Here is an 18,769-nt window from a genome sequence, read left to right as displayed (position 1 = left end):
ATTCTACAGTAGACAGCACCAGCCTGGGGTGCTCTAAACCAAATCAGTGGCTTCAGGGAGGAGGAGTGACCGAAAGGGGCTTGAGGGAGTTTTGTAGGTCATAGAGAGGTTGTTGGGTTTTGATCAGCACTCATCAGATTGAATTGAATGACGTACTTAAGATCTGAGCCTTTCTTCCAACTGTAAAGGTTAACTCAATTAAAAAAAATTGTCAATAGCCCTGGCCAGGTAGCTCTGTTGGATAGAACATCATCCCAATATGCCAGGGTTGTGAGTTCGATTCCCCATCAGGGCACATTCAAGATTCAACCAGTTGAATGAATAAATGGGTGGAACAACAGATCAGTGTCCCTCCCCCCTTTCCCTCTCTAAAATCAATACAGTTTTAAAAAATAAAATAAAAAAATAACCAGTAATCAGAAGGTGTTTGATCCCTTTAGTTATCAGAAAAAGGCAAATAGCCTGACCAGGCGGTGGCGCAGTGGATAGAGCATCGGACTGGGATGCGGAAGACCCAGGTTCAAGACCCCGAGGTCGCCAGCTTGAGCGCGGGCTCATCTGGTTTGAGCAAAAGCTCACCAGCTTGAGCCCAAGGTCGCTGGCTCAAGCAAGGGGTTACTCGGTCTGCTGAAGGCCCGCGGTCAAGGCACATATGAGAAAGCAATCAATGAACAATTCAGGTGTTGCAATGCGCAACGAAAAACTAATGATTGATGCTTCTCATCTCTTCATTCCTGTCTGTCTGTCCCTGTCTATCCCTCTCTCTGTCTCTCTCTCTGTAAAAAAGAAAAAGGCAAATAAAAACTTCAGTAAAGAGCTAGGACACACCTATTAGAATGACTAAAGTTAAAAAAAAAAAGACACACTGGTAAAACCAAGTTGTTGTGTGAATATGGAATAAAGGAAATTATCGCTGCACTGCGTTGAGTACAGGCATGCTTTCCAGTACTTTCGAGCTCTGTTTGGCTGTAGCTTATAGCTGTGCATACTCTCTAACCAGCATTCCTGCTGTTAAGCATATACCTAACACAATGGTGTGTCTCATGGGCCCAAATACATGTACAAAAGTGTTTATAGCAGCACTGTCTACAGTTTAAAAGGGGAAACAACCCAAATGTCAGTCAGCAGTGAAAAATTGAAATAAGTTGTATAGAATCAGACAAAGGAATACTAGCAGCAAGGAAAATGAATCAAACACTGCTACAGGAAGCAATATGGATGAATTTAGGAACAATCAATTGAGCAGGAAGAGTAAATACTGTAGAGTATGTTAAGTATGATTGTCTATAGAATTTAAAAGAAGGCACAAGGAATTTGTAATTTTAGAAGTCAGAACAATCTTCATACTTGAAAGAGGGAGGTAGGGAGTGGGATGGGTACCAGGGATAGTGTGGCACATTGTAAAACTTTATTTCATTTTATTTTTTAGTGTGAGAGAAAGACAAACGGACAGGCAGGGAGAGAGATGAGAAGCATCAACTCATAGTTGCAGCATGAGTTGCTTCTCATACGTGCCTTGACCAGGGGGCTCCAGCCAAGCCAGTGACCCCTTGCTCAAGCCAGCGACCTTGGGCTCAAGCCAGCGACCATGGGATCATATCTCTGATTTTACACTCAAGCCGGTGACCCCATGCTCAACTGGTGAGCCTGTGCTCAAGCTGGCAACCTTGGGACTTGAACCTGAGACCTCAGTGTCTCAGGTCGACACTTCATCCACTGTACCACAACCAGTCAGGCAGAATGACTAAGATGTTACACTGCTAGGTCCTGGCCATTTGGCTCAGTGGTAGAGTGTCAGCCAAGCATGTGGACATCCTAGGTTCAATTCCCAGTCGGGGCGCATAGGAGAAGCAACCACCTGCTTCTCCACCATTCTCCCTCTCCCTTTTTTCTCTCTCTCTTTCTTCCTCTCCTGCAGCCATAGATCAATTGGTTTAGGTGCATCTGCCTCAGGCGCTGAGGATGGCTCTGTGGAGCCTCTGCCTCAGGCACTAAAAATAGCTCAGCTGAGAGCATGGCCCCAGATAGGGTTGCTGGGTGGATCCAGGTTGGGCCACATGCAGGAGTCTGTCTCTCTATCGCCCCTCTTCTCACTTGGAAAAGAAGAAAAAAAATGGATATGGTGCACCCCACAATTACTCTTGTCTTCTGTATGCCAGAGGAATACAAGGAAGTGGAATAAGTTTTCTTCCCACAGGAACTGTAGACAACTTAGGAAATGTATAGAAATGATCAGAGGATGAGTTCTAAAATGGTTTCATATTCTTCCTAAAATAGCTGAAATAGAAAAAAAAAAAAAAAAAGAGGTATAGCTACATCATTAGATATTAGATTATTTTATGTTACTGAAAAAAATTCTAGGAGAGAAAATCTTTATGGAAGTCAACTTGTCATGTTAGATGGTAATGAATGTTATGAAATGATCTGCTTTTTCAAAGTATTGCTAAAAATTTTTATATAAAATGGTTTCCCCCTCTGCTTGGAGTGCTTCATTCCTTTCCCTCGTCTTTTCCCTGACTTCAGCCTCACCTTTGTCAAAGAAACCTATGCTGGTCGCCATCCTTTCATGCTCGTAGAGCATCTTTCCGTTTCCTTTACGGTACTTATCATCACTGAAATCATCTTATTTATAGGTATTGGATTAGTGTTGGTTTCATCCACTAACTTTTAAGCTTTATGGGGGACAGCTATCATGTCTCTTGTCTTCACCACCTTTGACTTACAGTTCCTAATAAACCTTTAATAAATATATGTAGAATAATTGAACCAGCAGAATGTGTCCCACTACAACTGAATATTTCATTTGGTTATAATGTTATACTTGGAAAATTGAAGTAATTTCTATTTGTATTTTTGCCTAGAATGTGGCCGATCAGATTGCATTTCAAGTTGCTGGTGGATTAACAGCCCTTGAACACATTCTTCAAGGAGTGATCCCAGCCACAAACGTGAACACAGTTTCACGAATTCCTCCTAAGTAAGTATAGTTTTTTAATCTGTCTTTCACGTTTCCCTTATTCATTTCTGCCCTGTGGTTTCCATATGAGAGACAACAGGAAAACTAGGTGTGTTCAGGCTTGAATAGCAAAAGCTTACACTCCCCATCAGGGAGAAAAACAGAGGCACTCACCTTCACTTAAAAAACTCAAATTGAGCCTAAAAAGCTTTATAAAGGAAATCTCTTTGGTCTGCAACCTTCTGTAATTCTAAATCAAGAAGAATTGATAAACTCCTGGGCAGTTCTAACTGCTTACAGCAATGAAGCAGAAATTAATAGTAAGAGAAAGCTTAATTTTTTTGTGCTGCGTACAAAACAGAGGTGATTAAGTATATTAACATTGGCCTGAGAGTGAAATTGGAAGTCCCTTACATACAGGAAGAATAGTCTGAGGCCAAGACTACCATCGTCTATAGAGTCCCAGCCAAGTAGCTTGGAACGCAGTTGCAGCTGGGTCTTTAACAGCAAAGTGCTCTTTGCCATACTTTTCCTGCACAGCCTGAGACCTCAGGTCTCCCTACCTGTTCTCTGTGTCAGTATTTTTCAACTGCCTGTCCATGGACCAGTCTGTCAGAAATTTCGTGCTGGTCCACAAAAGAGTTAAGCACACTGATGTTGTATGAAGACTATAGACCACCCTGGCCAGTGGCTCAGTGTATAGGGCATCAGCCTGGCATATGGACATCCCAGATTTGATTCCCAGTCAGGGCACACAGGAGAAGCACCCATCTGCTTTTTACTTCTCTTCCTCTTTTCCCATAGCTAGTGGCTCAATTGGTTTGAGTGTGGCCTCTGGTGCTAAGGATAATTCAGTTGGATCACATCAGCCTCAGGTGCTAAAAATAGCTCAATACTCAAGCATCAGTCCAAGATGGGGTTGCCAGGTGGATCCTGGTTGGGGCACATGTGAGAATCAGCCTCACTATCTCCCCTCCTCCCAGCTAGCAAAAAAAGAAGAAAAAGAGAGAGAGAAAGAAAAAGAAAGAAAGAAAAAAGAAAGAAAGAAAGAAAGAAAGAGAGAAAGAGAGAGAGAAAGAGAGAAAGATTATAGACCCAATGATTTTAGTCGAATTCATTTATGCTCAGGGTGATTTCTGCCTTAGCAGTCCCCGAAATAATTCTCCTATTTCACTGGTTCCCAATTGTAAAAAGGTTGAAAATCACTGCTCCAGGTCACCCTTTGTCCCTGGGCACCTGGGATATAGAAGCAGATGGCATTGCTTCAGAAGTGTGGTATTCCTGAGTTGTAACATGCATAGTTTCTGGATATTTACAGAGTTTAAATGAGAAGTTTTGATAAAAGTTTAGTTATATTACTTAGAAAACTTTTAAGTATTTAAATAGCCCAACAAAAGTGAGTGCTTCATTTGTCTGTTGCATACAACAGGAAAAAAAAATTCCAAAAGTGTGTTATTTTTCCTGAGAGACCTTTTGGTAAATAGAAATAGCACCAGCTCTGGAGTCAGACAATGCTGGACTCCAGTCTCCCTCTGCCTGTTCCCAGTGGAGAGAATTTGGGCAGGTGCCTTACCACTGGGGCCCGTGTCTCCTCCTGTGGTCACACAGTGGTCGTATCCACCTGGAAGTGCTGTTGTGCACGTCATTCATAGTGACGTTAGAGTTTTTATATTCTGTGAAGTGTCATATAGCTGTTAGGCAACCATTTTGAAAAGTAGTCATTTGTCCTAGTTGAAGACAGAGCTGTCTGTTTAACATGAACTTTCTGCCACCTTCGCTCATTTTGTTTTCCGCTTTTTGTGACATTTCATGACATTTCTATGTGCAAACTGTTTGATCCTGACATCAGTTTGGGTTTTTTGCTGTGCTGACGAAATGCAGATTAATAAAAAGAGGTGTAGGTGTCTTTGAAGTCAGGAGACTTTTCTGTGAGGCAGGAAGTTCCACATCTGGCTATTGTAGCACGTGCGGAGGTCTTCTAAGTCATGAGAGTTTGTTTTCCTTATCAGAATGGAAAGATGAAGCCAAACCACTTGTAACTCCTTGTATGTATGAGACAGAAAGTTCCCGGAAGGCCTAGCAGTGAAGTCTAAAAAGGAACCACAGGGTTTCCATATTGCCTTCAAGACCCTTTGCAGAACCTAAACCAAGTGGCAGATACGGAGTAAGAGTGCTGTGTGACTGACTGTCGTCAGGCCCGGTGTGGACCTTGCAGTGGGAGCCACATGCACCTCGTGTGTCCACTGTGTCAAGGTCCACAGTACATGTTAATAAAACGGTGTTTGCCAGTGTGGGTGAATTCATTGTTAATAAACAGTTCCTTATTTCTAGGCAGGATTATTTTAATGTAATTTTAGATATCTGTTTTTAGATAAAGGTTTACTAAAAGTGAATAACTTTCCCCTGCACAATAGAAGTAAAAAACTGTTTGCAAGCTAATTAGCCATAGTGATTGATCCCCATTTGACTGATTGCGGCATTTTGTTTATGTCTCATAAGGCTGCACAGAGGTGGTTACAGTTGACAGCTGTTGTACCACTAATAAGATTAAAGTAAAGAAATTAGTTGTGTCAACTTTAATCTGCTATTTAACACTGCGAGCCACCTGGGTCTTCTCCAGAGCCAGCATGTTTAATGGTGAATTTAAACTTAACATAACCAGATCCTGCTTAAGAACATATCTAAAGATGTGCTAATCATAACTCTTGTTATAGACAAAACAGAGTTTAACACTAGAGTTTAAAATTAATGTTTTAATGTGATGCTCCCCTACATTTTTGAATATATTATTGTAATCTTTGAAACCTAATGTCATCTCAGTAGGAGGTTAAGTTTAGGAAATACAGAGAAACTAATTAGGTTGGTGCTTAAAATCGATTCCCATCTAAAATCAGAATGTGTCTCTATGGAGTAATTCAATTGACTGTTCTAATTGTACCAGATTCACCAGCTAAATAAAAACTCTTGAAATAACTTATCTAGTTGAATATTTCTTACCCCTTACTCTGAGGTATCCTTAGAATAAGGAAAATCGTTTAATTTAAAAATTAAAGGCCCTGGCCAGTTGGCTCAGTGGTAGAGCGTCGGCCTGGCATGCAGGAGTCCTGGGTTCAATTCCCGGCCAGGGCACACAGGAGAAGCGCCTATCTGCTTCTCCACCCCTCCCCCTCTCCTTCCTCTCTGTCTCTCTTTTCTCTTCCCGCAGCCAAGGCTCCATTGGAGCAAAGTTGACCCGAGCACTGAGGATGGCTCTCTGGCCTCTGCCTCAGGCACTAGAATGGCTCTGGTCGCAACAGAGCAATGCCCCAGATGGGCAGAGCATCACCCCCTGGTGAGCATGCCAGGTGGATCCCGGTTGGGCGCATGCAGGAGTCTGTCTGACTGCCTCCCCGTTTCCAACTTCAGAAAAATACAAAAAAAAAAAATTAACTTTGGTGTCACTAAAATGTTACATTATAGAATATGATATGCAGTGTAATCACTTGTAATTGTTGCATTGAGTTTGACGCTAACTGAAGTGTGGTCATTTACATCCCTACAGTGGAGACAGGTTGTTCAGGCAGCATTGTCAGCTTTCTGTGAAGACCCGGATTGGAGCTGAGGCTTGCTACCCCAGTCCCCACCCAGCCTCGTGTTCTTGCCTCCCAGGGACAGAGTGGCAGTCAGGCAAGGCAGCGTGGGTTCACACCAGTCATCACAGCACCAGTGGGAGAAATTGCCCTCTTTATCCACAGCCACACTGATTGATCCATGTTTCATTGTCCACAAAAAAGAAAAAAAAAAATCTGTCACAGGTCCACCTCCGTGGCCACTAAAATGTCAAACCTGAAGAATCTCTCCCTTGTTAAGTTCTCTGTATCATTCTTCTGTCCCCAGAGTTCTTGCTGAGAAAGACATCTTGTTAACCAAGACTTGTCTAATTGTACTAATTTGAAATTTTCTAATTTTATCAATCAGATCTTAAAAGTTTAGAAAGACTTCCATATATGAAAGACCACTTATAGAACTTTACTGTAAATACAATTTTCATGTCAAATATTATTTATCTCTGCTTTTATTCAATATATTTTATTCTGATCAGTATTATATATCTAAAATCTATTTGGTGGAATAGACCCATTGAATATTATTAAAGTGAGACTCCACTAGAAAATTTTCTCCTTTGTGACAATAAGTAACTTTATAAACATAGATAACACTCTTTCTGTTAGCAGTCTGTAAGCACTCTGTGTTGAAATTCAGTGGTTCGGTAATACACATGAGAGTCTTTCTACTTTCTGTAGAGAGGAGCTAGAGAGAGATCTGATACTATCCTTTATGCTTGCAAATGAGAGCTGATTTTACTTGTTTTAAAATTTAAAATCGCCTGACCTGTGGTGGCACAGTGGATAAAGCCTTGACTTGGAATGCTAAGGTTGCTGGGCTTGCCTGGTCAAGGCACATTCAACAACCAATCACTAAATGACTAAAGTGAAGCAACTATGAGTTGATACTTCTCGCTCCACCTCACTCCCTCCTCTTTCTGTAAGATCAATAAATAAAATCTTTAATTTTTTTTTTTTTTAGTGAGAGGAGGGGAAGTAGAGAGGCAGACTCCCGCATGCGCCCTGACCGGGATCCACCTGGCATGCCCACTAGGGGGTGATGCTCTCTGGGCCATTGAGCCATTGCTGTGCAGTGGAGCCATTATTTTGGTGCCTAAAGCGGAGGCCACAGAACCATCCTCAGAGTCCAAGGCCAACTCTGTCAAACAAATCAAGCCATCACTGAAGGAGGAGAGAGAGAGAAAGAGGAAGGGGAGGGGTGGAGACACAGAAGGTCGCTTCTCCTGTGTGTCCTGACTAGGAATCCAACCCGGGATATCGACATGCCAGACCAATGCTCTACCACTGAGCAAACCGGCCAGGGACTAAATTTTTTTTTTTTTTTTTTTTTTTTTACAGGGATAGAGAGAGTCAGAGAGAGGGATAGATAGGTATAGACAGACAGGAACGAAGAGAGATGAGAAGCATCAATCATCAGTTTTTCATTGCGACACCTTAGTTGTTCATTGATTGCTTTCTCATATGTGCCCTGACCGCGGGCCTTCAGCAGACCGAGTAACCCCTTCTCGAGCCAGCGATCTTGGGTCCAAGCTGGTGAGCTTTTTGCTCAAACCAGATGAACCCGTGTTCAAGCTGGCGACCTCAGGATCTCGAACCTGGGTCCTCTGCATCCCAGTCTGACGCTCTATCCACTGCACCACCGCCTGGTCAGGCAAAAATTTTTTTTTAATCATAAACTTTCCACATGATTTTGAAGCTGGATAGTGTGATTTATTTTCCTCTTTTAGGTGAGGCAGAGAATATTATGTCCATTCATCTGCCATTCAGTGTGTATTTTTCATTTCCTACTATGGACCAGGTACTGTTTTAGGTGCTCCAGTTACATCACAAAATAAAAATTAATAAATATGCAAAAGATTTTAATAGATTCTTCACCAAAGAAGATACACAGATTGCCAAAAAGATATCTCAACATTATTAGAAAATACAAATAAAATAAAACTACAGTGAGATACTTCATCATACCAATTAAAATTGCTTAAAAATACCAAACTGAAGCCACCAAGTCCCGGTGAGCCTACAGAACAATTGGAACTCTCTTTCCCTATTGGTGGGGATGCAAAATGATACGGCCACTTTTGAAAACAGTCTGTAAATTTCTCATGAAGTTACACATGCACTTCCTATATGGCTCAGCAATCCTAGTCCTACGTAGTTACAGCAGAGAAATAAAAAATAAGTTCTCACAAAATCCTGTGTGTGCTTACAGCAGCTTTCTTCTTAATTGCCCCAACTGGAGACAACCCTAACATTCTTCAACTGGTGAACGAATAAGCAATCCACAAGCATAGATAGTAGCCATGCAATGAAATACTACTCAGTTGTAAAAATAAAAAGGAGCAGGCTAGTAATAACACATGCTCATGGATGAACCGAGACTCACTGGGCTAAGTGAAAGAAGCCAGATTCAAAAGGCTGTATATGGAGCCTGACTGGTGGTGGTGCAGTGAACAGAGTGTCGACCTGGGATGTCCCAGGTTTGAAACCCCGAGGTTGCCGTCTTGAATGAAGAGTCCCCAGCTTGAGCAAGGGGTCACTCGGTCTGCTGTAGCCCCCTGGTCAAGGCACATATTAGAAGCAATCAATGAACAACTAAGGTAATGCGATGAAGAGTTGATGCTTCTCATCTCACTTCTCTCCCTTCCTGTCCCTCTGTCTCTCAAAAAAAAAAAAAAAGCATATGAAATTATTTCATTTATATTAAATTTGCCTTAGAAAGGCAAAACTATAGAAATAGAAAAAAGATAGCTGATTGTCCAGCATTGGGAGAGAAGTTAACTAGAAAGGGGCCGCCCAAGGGAGTTTGGGGAGTTGATGGTTGATTATCTTTATTCACAGTGAAATGGTTTCACTGCTGAACACATTTGCCAAAACTCTGAACATTAAAAAGGGTGAATTTTACCTATGTATAAATTGCACTTCAATTTTAAAAATTATATAGTGAAAGAGCAAAAAGAGCACATGATTTATAAGGGAAAGAACATTAATTTATTATGAAACTTTTCAACAGCAATGCTTTTTTTCAGAATAAAATGGAGTAATGTTTTTAATATACTTTAGAAAGCAAGATATATGCCAGGGACTTTATATCCAGCAAAATTAACCTTCCTTTGTAAAGGCACAGGCACAGTTACCAACATGCAAGGACTCAGGGAGTATTGTTCTCACAAGACATTCCTAAGGAACCTTGTGGCGAACAAGCTTCAGACAAGTAAATGACTACAGATATAGTAACATATGGATTGATAGTGAGCATTAAATATATAATTATAGCTGAAGAACTGAAGATTAAAGGGAACAGTTTTTAGTAATCCTACTTAGTGGTAATAGTATTAATTTTGTTATTCAGAATGTTGTGTGCTATAATGTGTAGCATAGCAAATGAGTAATTTTGGAAATTCTACTTCTGCCTTCTTGGTGTCCTTGAGGACGGATATTCTTGGTGTTATAGACAAGAGAGAGAGCTGTTATATAGAAGAGTTGAAAGAAAAAAAAAGTTGCTTACTCCTGAATTTGAATCTGGAATATCAATATGAACTCACAAAATATTTTATTTTTAAGTAGGGGGGGGGTTCCTATCTTTCTTTATTTTTTTTATTTTTTAATTGATTTTAGCACAAGAGGAAGTGGGGTAGAGAGAGAGACAGGGACATTGATCTGTTCCTGTATGTCCCCTGACTGAGAATCAAACTGGCAACCTCTGTGCTTCAGGACAATGCTCTAAACCAGTGGTCCCCATCCTTTTTTGGGCCACGGACCGGTTTAATGTCAGAAAATATTTTCACGGACTGGCCTTTAGGGTGGGACAGATAAATGTATCACGTAACTGAGACAAGCATCAAGAGTGAGTCGTAGACGGATGTAACAGAGGGAATCTGGTCATTTTTTAAAAATAAAACATTGTTCAGACTTAAATATAAATAAAACGGAAATAATGTAAGTTATTTATTCTTTCTCTGCGGACTGGTACCAAATGGCCCGCAGACCGGTACTGGTCCGTGGCCCGGGGGTTGGGGACCACTGCTCTAACCAACTGAGCTATCCAGCCAGGGCCAACTCTATTGTTCTAATGAGTGTGTAAAAAGTAGAATAGTGGAAAATAGGGTTAATAAATGTTAATATATTCCACAGTGTACCTTCTTGTATGTTCTACTTGAAACAATTGTTACCTTATTAAACATCTCTGTGTGCAGCCAGCTCTGTGCTTCACACTACTAGGGCTCCAGAAAGGATGGCTCAATCAAGGATGTTGGCTAGAAGTCACTGAGAGCAGTAGTATTATATAGAGAATGGCATGTTTAGGGATTTCACACAAGTCTCAATTTTCAGCCTCGAGCATTGAATGGCTGCTTTCAGGTGGGCCCCTCCTGCTGGGCTGGCCTGGGTCACAGGCCCCTTTCTGTGAGGGGGGCCGCTCACTTGGTGGGTCCACTGTATCTAAAGAAGTTAGTTTGGAGCTTTATGATAAAGAATAATTTGAGAATGACAATGCAAATAAACTGTATACCACTTGTTAAATGCTTACTGTAAACCAAAGATATTTGGTAAATTATAATATGATTAGGGCTTTGCTTTTTTTATATCATGGCAGTTTCTTTACAATGTATAATGTCTTGCCCTGGCCAGATAGCTTGATTGGTTAGAGCATCGTCTGGAAGAACAGAGGTTGCCAGTTCAATCCTCAGTCAGGGCACATACAGGAACAGATCAGTTTCTCTCTCTCTCTCTCTCTCTCTCTCTCTCTCAGATCAATAAAATAAACATTTTTTTAAAATGTGTGCTGTCTTAACATACACTGGCATAAGAGTGGATTTTGGTGAACAGTGTTTCCTGATGAGTCTTAACTACTACAAACTGCTTTTGAGTATAAACTATGTACTTACTAAGTGGTATATAGTCAGATCTTTTGAGGCTGTAACTACCTGGGCCTTTTCTATTTAACTATTTTATAATGTCTTAGGTACTAATCTCAATATCTGAGGTGTACTACACTTGTGCATTCTGTTACTGTCCTTTTCGTATGTAAATATGTTCCTGTTCTTATTACCAAAACACCCAGTTTTGAGATGTCTTTTCTGTCCTCTGTTTGTCAGAGGAAACATGTTTAGTGAAAAGACTTAACCAGCATAAGACTCTCTTGTGTCATCATGATTACTTGGGGCAAAAAGCCTTTATCCCAACCCAATCACAGTGTACTTTTGACAGAATGGACAGTTAGATTTTAATGTCATATGAGAAGATAATTTAAAAATCTGGGGCTTTCTGTTTGATGTTATAAAAAGTGCTTCCAGTCATTTGAGTCTTAAGTTACAGGGAGGGCTGCTTGGGCAGACCACCCAGGCTGGGTTCAAAGAAATGATCTTTCTAAGACAGGTGCTCTTCAAATAGAGCTTGTCTTTCAAACAAGTTTTGCTGAGTGGATGAGTTCTTCCTGACCCCAAGATTTTTGCCCCCTCCCTATTCTTTTATCATCAGAAAGTCGTTTCTTTGTGCAAATTTCTTGGTAGAGTTTGTGAGCATAAGAGTATAGAGAGGCAGGTTGCAATGCACACTTCACCACTGAGTGTGTTTTCTTCAATGTAAAGCACAGCAGACATTAGGACCAACTCCCATACCATATGTTGTTTGCTTTTATATGTGTATGTTTATTTCTGCCTTGTGATATTCCACAAAAGACTTTAGACAAGTTGTAAGGACTGTATTGAATAAAACAGAAAAATAGAAATTAAAAATCAAAGCCATAAAGCCTGACCTGTCGTGGCACAGTGGATAAAGTGTTGACATGGAATGCTGAGGTCGCTGGTTGAAATCTCTGGGCTTGCCTGCTCAAGGCACATACAGGGAGCAACTACTATGAGTAGATGCTTCACTCTTCTCCCCATTCTTTCTCTCTCTCTATCTCTCTCTCTCTCTCTCTCTCCCCCTCTCTCTCCTCCTCTCTTTCTCTTTCTCCTTTCTCTAAAAATCAATAAATAAAATCTAAAAATCAAAGCCATAAAATTATAGGTCAAAACCAGAGGGAAGCCCTGGCCGGTTGGCTCAACGGTAGAGCATCGGCCTAGCGTGCGGAGGACCTGGGTTCGATTCCTGGCCAGGGCACACAGGAGAAGCGCCCATTTGCTTCTCCACCCCTCTGCCGCACCTTCCTCTCTGTCTCTCTCTTCCCCTCCCGCAGCCAAGGCTCCATTGGAGCAGGGATGGCCCGGGCGCTGGGGATGGCTCTGTGGCCTCTGCCTCAGGCGCTAGAGTGGCTCTGGTCGCAACATGGCGACGCCCAGGATGGGCTGAGCATCGCCCCCTGGTGGGCAGAGCGTCGCCCCTGGTGGGCAGAGCGTCGCCCCTGGTGGGCGTGCTGGGTGGATCCCGGTCGGGCGCATGCGGGAGTCTGTCTGACTGTCTCTCCCTGTTTCCAGCTTCAGAAAAATGGGAAAAAAAAAAAAAAAACATAGAGAAAATACAGATTATTCAGTAATGTCTTGAGGGTAGGGAATAAATTTAGGCTTCTGCCTCACACCAAAATAAGTTCTAAATGATTTGATAGTGAATTATAAAACCATAAAATTACCACATCTGCTGATATAATTCAAGAAAAAATAAATATAGATGGCTGGGTACAAATTTATAGTTATCACATAATGAAGAAGAAGTTTTTAAAGGATAAAAGGAAGGGAAGAAAAAATAAAATTCCAAAGGAAAAAATTGTTAAAACTATATAAAATTATGTAGCTTCCATACATAAAAAAGAATACCTTGAAAGTAATATAAACAAAATGAAAGGCAATAGGTAAACTAGAAAAAATACTAAGAACATGTATTAACCCCTTGTTATATTTATAATGATTAAATTCTTATAAATCATTAAGAAAAAGTTGTGTCGATCTGGAACACTGAAGTCACTGTTTTTATTTATTTATTTATTTTTTAATTCATTTTAGAAAGGAGAGAGAGAGGGAGAGAGAAAGAGAGGAGAGAGACAGAGAGAGAAGGGGGGAGGAGCAGGAAGCATCAACTCCCATTTGTGCCTTTGACCAGGCAAGCCCAGGGTTTCAAACCGGCAACCTCAGCATTTACAGATCACGCTTTATCCACTGTGCCACCACAGGTCAGGCCTGAAGTCACTGTTTTAAAACCCCAGGCTTGCCTGGTCAGTGCACATATGGGAGGTGATGCTTCCCTCTCCTCCCCCTCTTTTCTCTCTTTCTTCTTCCCTCCCCTCTCTAAAATGAATAAGTAAAATTTTTGAAAAAGATGAAAAACTTCAATAAAAATTTTTAGAGAACAAGGATAATTAACAAAAAAAATCAAGTATAAATGACAACTTCACTTTGAAAAAGTAAGGTAAATAAATCCCTACCTTATACCTTATCTCACATCAGTTCTATATTATGGACTTAAATGTAAAATCTATTAAAATACTAACAGTAAATTTAAAGGAATATTTTTATAATCTTGAAGTAGAAAGGTTCTTCTAAATGTGACACAAAATTTAGTTATACTAAAGGAAAGTTTGACAGATTTTATCAAATAAAAATGAAAACATTCTATGACAAAAAAAATGCCAAAATTTAGATAAGTAACAAACTGGAAATTTTATTTGTAACATATGATGATCAAAGGTTAATACATTTATTGTCAGTAAAGAGCCTTATAAATCAGTAATAAAGAAAAGGCAAACCCCCCACTAGAAAATTCTTATAAATAAAAATTTTTACCCATTAGAAAAGTGGGTAAAAGGTTCAAAATGATAGTTCAAGAAAATGTAAGTACATGGCCAATAAGCATGTAAAACAGTCTTTAAACATACTAGTCAAAAATAAATGCAACCTTTAGCAATACTATATTTAGCTGTCAAGCTGGTAAAGATCTTTAATAATGAGATTATCCATTGTTGGCAAAAGCACAGAGAAACTTCTTTTCTGGGAGTATAAATTGGTCTAAAATATTTTCTTCTGGAGAGCAATTTGAATTTGGCAATGTCCATCAAAAATCTTTAAAATGTTTATATTCTTTGACCCAAATTATCATCCCTAGAAATTTATCCTAAAAAAGAAGAATGATGTATTCATGGCCCTGGCTGGTTGGCTTAGTGGATAGAGTGTCGGCCCAGCATGAGGATGTCCCAGGTTTGATCCCTGGTCAGGGCACTACATGAGAAACGACCATCTGCTTCTCTTCCCCTTCCTCTCCCCCTTCTCTCTCTTTTCTCCTCCCGCAGTTAGTGGCTCAATTGGTTCAACTGTTGGCCCTGGGCACTGAGGACAGCTTGATTGGTCTGAGCATATCAGCCTCAGGCACTAAAAGTAGCTCAGTACTCAAGCATTGGCTCCAAACAGTTGCCAGGTAGATCCCAGTTAGAACACATGCAGGAGTCTGCCTCACTATCTCCCCTACTCTCACCTTAAAAAAGAAAAAGAATGATGTGTTCAGTACAGCTGTTTGTGAACTTGGTTTGTGCTGTTGAACACCTCCTGGTTTTGCGAGTTCCCAAGCTTAGGAGATGGCCCTCCCACTCTAGAATCTGAGAATTCCAGTCTTCCTGTGTCTTTTGTGTTGTCTATGACCTCGGCTTTCTGACCTATCATACCCAGTCCAGAGCTTTATTCCCGTGTCTCTACTCTTAATATATTCAATGGTGCCTAGTTTTCAGGAACCTATTAATTATGTGGACAAAGTGCAAGTATACAGACAAACAGGTGGTTACAAGTACAACAGGGCTCCCTTTACCATCTGTCCCCCTAGAGCATCAGAGAGCTGGTTTGCCTCATGCAGCTAGCACAGTACTTGAAAAACCATAGGTATTTGGATGTTCGTTGAATGAATGAATACTCACATGGTAGTTCTTAGACCTCAGCTGCTCAGCTCTGGCCACACAGCAAAACTGCCCCATAGAGCTTTTGAAACATGCAAATGTCTAAACCCCACCCTCACGCCCCAACTAGTATCTCTTGGGGAGGAACATAGGCGGCTATCTATTTTACAAGATTTACAGGAGATTCCAATGCTCAAACTACAGAACCCTATTCAAGAGCAGTGGTTCTAGACGTGGAGGTACATCAGAATTAACTGAAGAATTTGTTAAAACACAAAGTTCTAGACTCCACCCCAGAGTTTTTTTTTATTTTTTTTTTATTTTTTTATTTTTTTTTATTTTTTGTATTTTTCTGAAGCTGGAAACGGGGAGAGACAGTCAGACAGACTCCCGCATGCGCCCGACAGGGATCCACCCGGCACGCCCACCAGGGGCGACGCTCTGCCCACCAGGGGGCGATGCTCTGCCCCTTCGGGGCGTCGCTCTGCCGCGACCAGAGCCACTCTAGCGCCTGGGGCAGAGGCCAAGGAGCCATCCCCAGCGCCCGGGCCATGTTTGCTCCAATGGAGCCTTGGCTGCGGGAGGGGAATAGAGAGACAGAGAGGAAGGGGGGGGCAGGGGTGGAGAAGCAAATGGGCGCTTCTCCTATGTGCCCTGGCCGGGAATCGAACCCGGGTCCCCCGCACGCCAGGCCAACGCTCTACCGCTGAGCCAACCGGCCAGGCCCAGAGTTTCTGTTTAATAGGTCTAGACTAGACTAGAGCCTGAGCTTTTTTTTTTTTTTTTTTGAGAGAGAGAGAAAGAGAGAGAGACCAGAACATCAAGCCACTCCTGTATGTGCCCTGACCGGAATCAAACCTGCAACCTTATCATCTCAGGACAACACTCTTAACCAACTGAGCTAACCGGCCAGGGCCTCAGGCAGCACAGCTTTTAATCAGTCTTTGGAACACCCAGAAGAGTGCCCGTTGAGTTTGTGGTCCCAAACTTGTTTTTAAACAGTGTCATAGATACATTTTTTTTTTAATTCCTAAGAGAAAAACATTTCTTTGACCAGCTAGACCTTAGGCCAGGGGTCTCAAACTCAACTCAGCATGTGGGCCGCAGAGCAAGATCACAGCCGTTTGGCGGGCCGCACTAGGTCTACAAAAGGCAACTGTTATGCAACACTTTTCTCACTGCAGTTGAAAACAAAAAAAAATCAGTACAACAAGCACAATCGTACATGCAGTTTACTCAGTGTCACAAAACGACCAGAAACTGTAGTTCGCATCACAACTGCTGTTAACTAAGATAATATCTAGCTAGGATGCTAGAGAAATGAAAAATACAAGTAGGCCCCTAGGCTTACTTAATTTTATCCAAAATATTTTGAACTTCGTGGATTAGTCTGCGGGCCACACAAAATTGTTTGGCGGGCCACATGTGGCCCGCGGGCCACGAGTTTGAGACCCCTGCCTTAGGCTGACATACTCTGAGCCCTCCTCTGTGGGGCACATTGGGTCCATGTCCATGCAGTCTCCAAGCTGCTGTAGTGCTCACTCCCCAGATATCTGTGGTTCCTATCTCCGAGAGAAAGAGTTCCCCTCCATGGGCGTCCTTCTCTCGTCATTTCCCTTATCCTGGACCAGACCTGGCAACAGGAGCTTTGACAGACCCCTTATCTGTGTGTTATTCAGACTTATAGATCCCAAAGTTCCTGGGTATTATCTAATCTTAGATTATTAAAACATTTTCAGGTAGACTGGTAAGTATGTTCCATTGTTTGCTACCACAACTGAGAAATTAGTAAGAGGCAAGTATTAGGTGCTAATGAACACTGAGCTTTGGATGAATATTACAGCCTTTTCCATCCTAGTGATGGGACTTGAACCTTAATATTTGGCTTGGTTTTTTTTTTAGAGTGAGTTCTATTCCATGCCTGTTGCTTTGTATACCATTCATTTTATGCATTTTAATTGTTTAGAGAAGAGCTGCTGAGGTTTTGTGTGTGTGTGTGTGTGTGTGTGTGTGTGTGTGTTTCTTTTTCTTGAGCTGCTGAGTTTTTATAAATGGTGTTTTCTCCTCCTTTTAGGTCTCTCTGCAATGCAATCAATGTTTACAACCTCACCTGCAATAACTGTTCAGAAAACTGTACCGATGTTCTGTTTAGTAACAAGATTACCTTCTTAATGGACCTCTTGGTACACCAGTTGACGGTAGGTAACATTATTGCTTAGAGTTAGAAGCAGTTAAGGTTTGAGAAATATGCCCTGTGGAGAAAATGAAAAGAATTCAGCGTATTTACTCCCCAGGTGGAGAATGAAGTGGAGATGACGAGGAGAGTAAAATAGGGACTGGCAGAGAAACCTCTTAATTTGAAAATCTCATGTTGGATTCTCCTAAATTCTAATATTTAATGATGATATACTTGTAACACTTACCAGGACCATAATGTTACATGGTTTGACTGGGTTTTAGAGTCCTTTGGACTCAAAGCCAAACCTGTGAGGCCACAGGAGTGAGTGCTGTGAAAGGGAAGAGCTCTGGGAAGGCCTCACAACCTCTCTTGCCAGTTCAGCTAAACAGATCAGTTTAAAAAGTAATTTTTGATGGCCATTGACTTTCTGGGTTTGTTGTTTTTTTTTTAAGCAAAAAACTCCTCTGTCAGTTGTACTTCTGAAAGGGAAGCAAACAGCCAGTTGTAGCCTTAAATTTTACTTCAGCTCACAGATGCTGAGACAGGTACACACAGGGTAATATCCCAAGGTTTAAGCCTGTCGTTTGCGGTCTCCAGAACACAGCCCTGGGGCCAGAAATTTCCTGGTGAAGTTTCTGAGTCTCTGAGGTATTGGAACAAAATCACTCTCAAGCTGTAAGTTTGCAATGCTGGAGGTTTGTTTTTCAGAACTGATTTACTTATACTCAGCACATAGTTCTAATAGTTCTTTCTAAGCTGTGTGCCTTTTTCGCTCTTTCCTCCTCCATCTGGTTAATTTCTACACATTCTGCAGACCTTAACTGAGACATAATGGCACCTTTTTCCTGAAACCTTCCCCAGCCTAGCTTCTTTCCCCAAGTCCAGGTTAAGTATTCTTATGTGCTCCTTGGTATACATCTTTTATAGAATCGATTGCAGTGAATGTAATTAGCTATTTGTCCATCTCCCCTACTAGCCATATAATCAGCAAGGACTAATCACTGTTTCCAAGATCCTCATACAGGGCCTATAGATTCAATACAATGGTGATGAATATATGTGCGAATGAATGGATCTTCACATCTCAATCCGAAAATCAGAAAGGGAATGATGACGCCCTTAGAGGTCGGCATCCTGACAATGAGACAGGGAACTGTTCTCACAGTACAGCAATGGCTGTTTATAGTGGTGACACGAAGTCATCATTTGAAGCTAAATTA

At 41.4% G+C, this 18,769-nt stretch overlaps 1 protein-coding gene and 1 pseudogene across 4 annotated transcripts in view; one reads left to right on the top strand and one right to left on the bottom strand.

The window, feature by feature from the left end:
- Positions 1–2,581, bottom strand: part of LOC136384900 (large ribosomal subunit protein eL39-like) — a 57,221-nt pseudogene extending 54,640 nt beyond the window's left edge.
- Positions 1–18,769, top strand: part of SCAPER (S-phase cyclin A associated protein in the ER) — a 312,151-nt gene that overhangs the window by 209,317 nt on the left and 84,065 nt on the right. For all 4 annotated transcript variants that reach the window (XM_066354622.1, XM_066354624.1, XM_066354623.1 and 1 more), the window contains 2 exons: positions 2,862–2,977; positions 17,445–17,568. In XM_066354622.1, coding sequence (XP_066210719.1) covers positions 2,862–2,977; positions 17,445–17,568 — 240 coding nt within the window. The remainder of the gene's footprint in view (positions 1–2,861; positions 2,978–17,444; positions 17,569–18,769) is intronic.

Source organism: Saccopteryx leptura, chromosome 13, assembly GCF_036850995.1.
Source record: "Saccopteryx leptura isolate mSacLep1 chromosome 13, mSacLep1_pri_phased_curated, whole genome shotgun sequence".
In the NCBI taxonomy this organism is placed as follows: Eukaryota; Metazoa; Chordata; class Mammalia; order Chiroptera; family Emballonuridae; genus Saccopteryx; species Saccopteryx leptura.
This window is presented reverse-complemented; position numbering and strand designations above follow the sequence as displayed.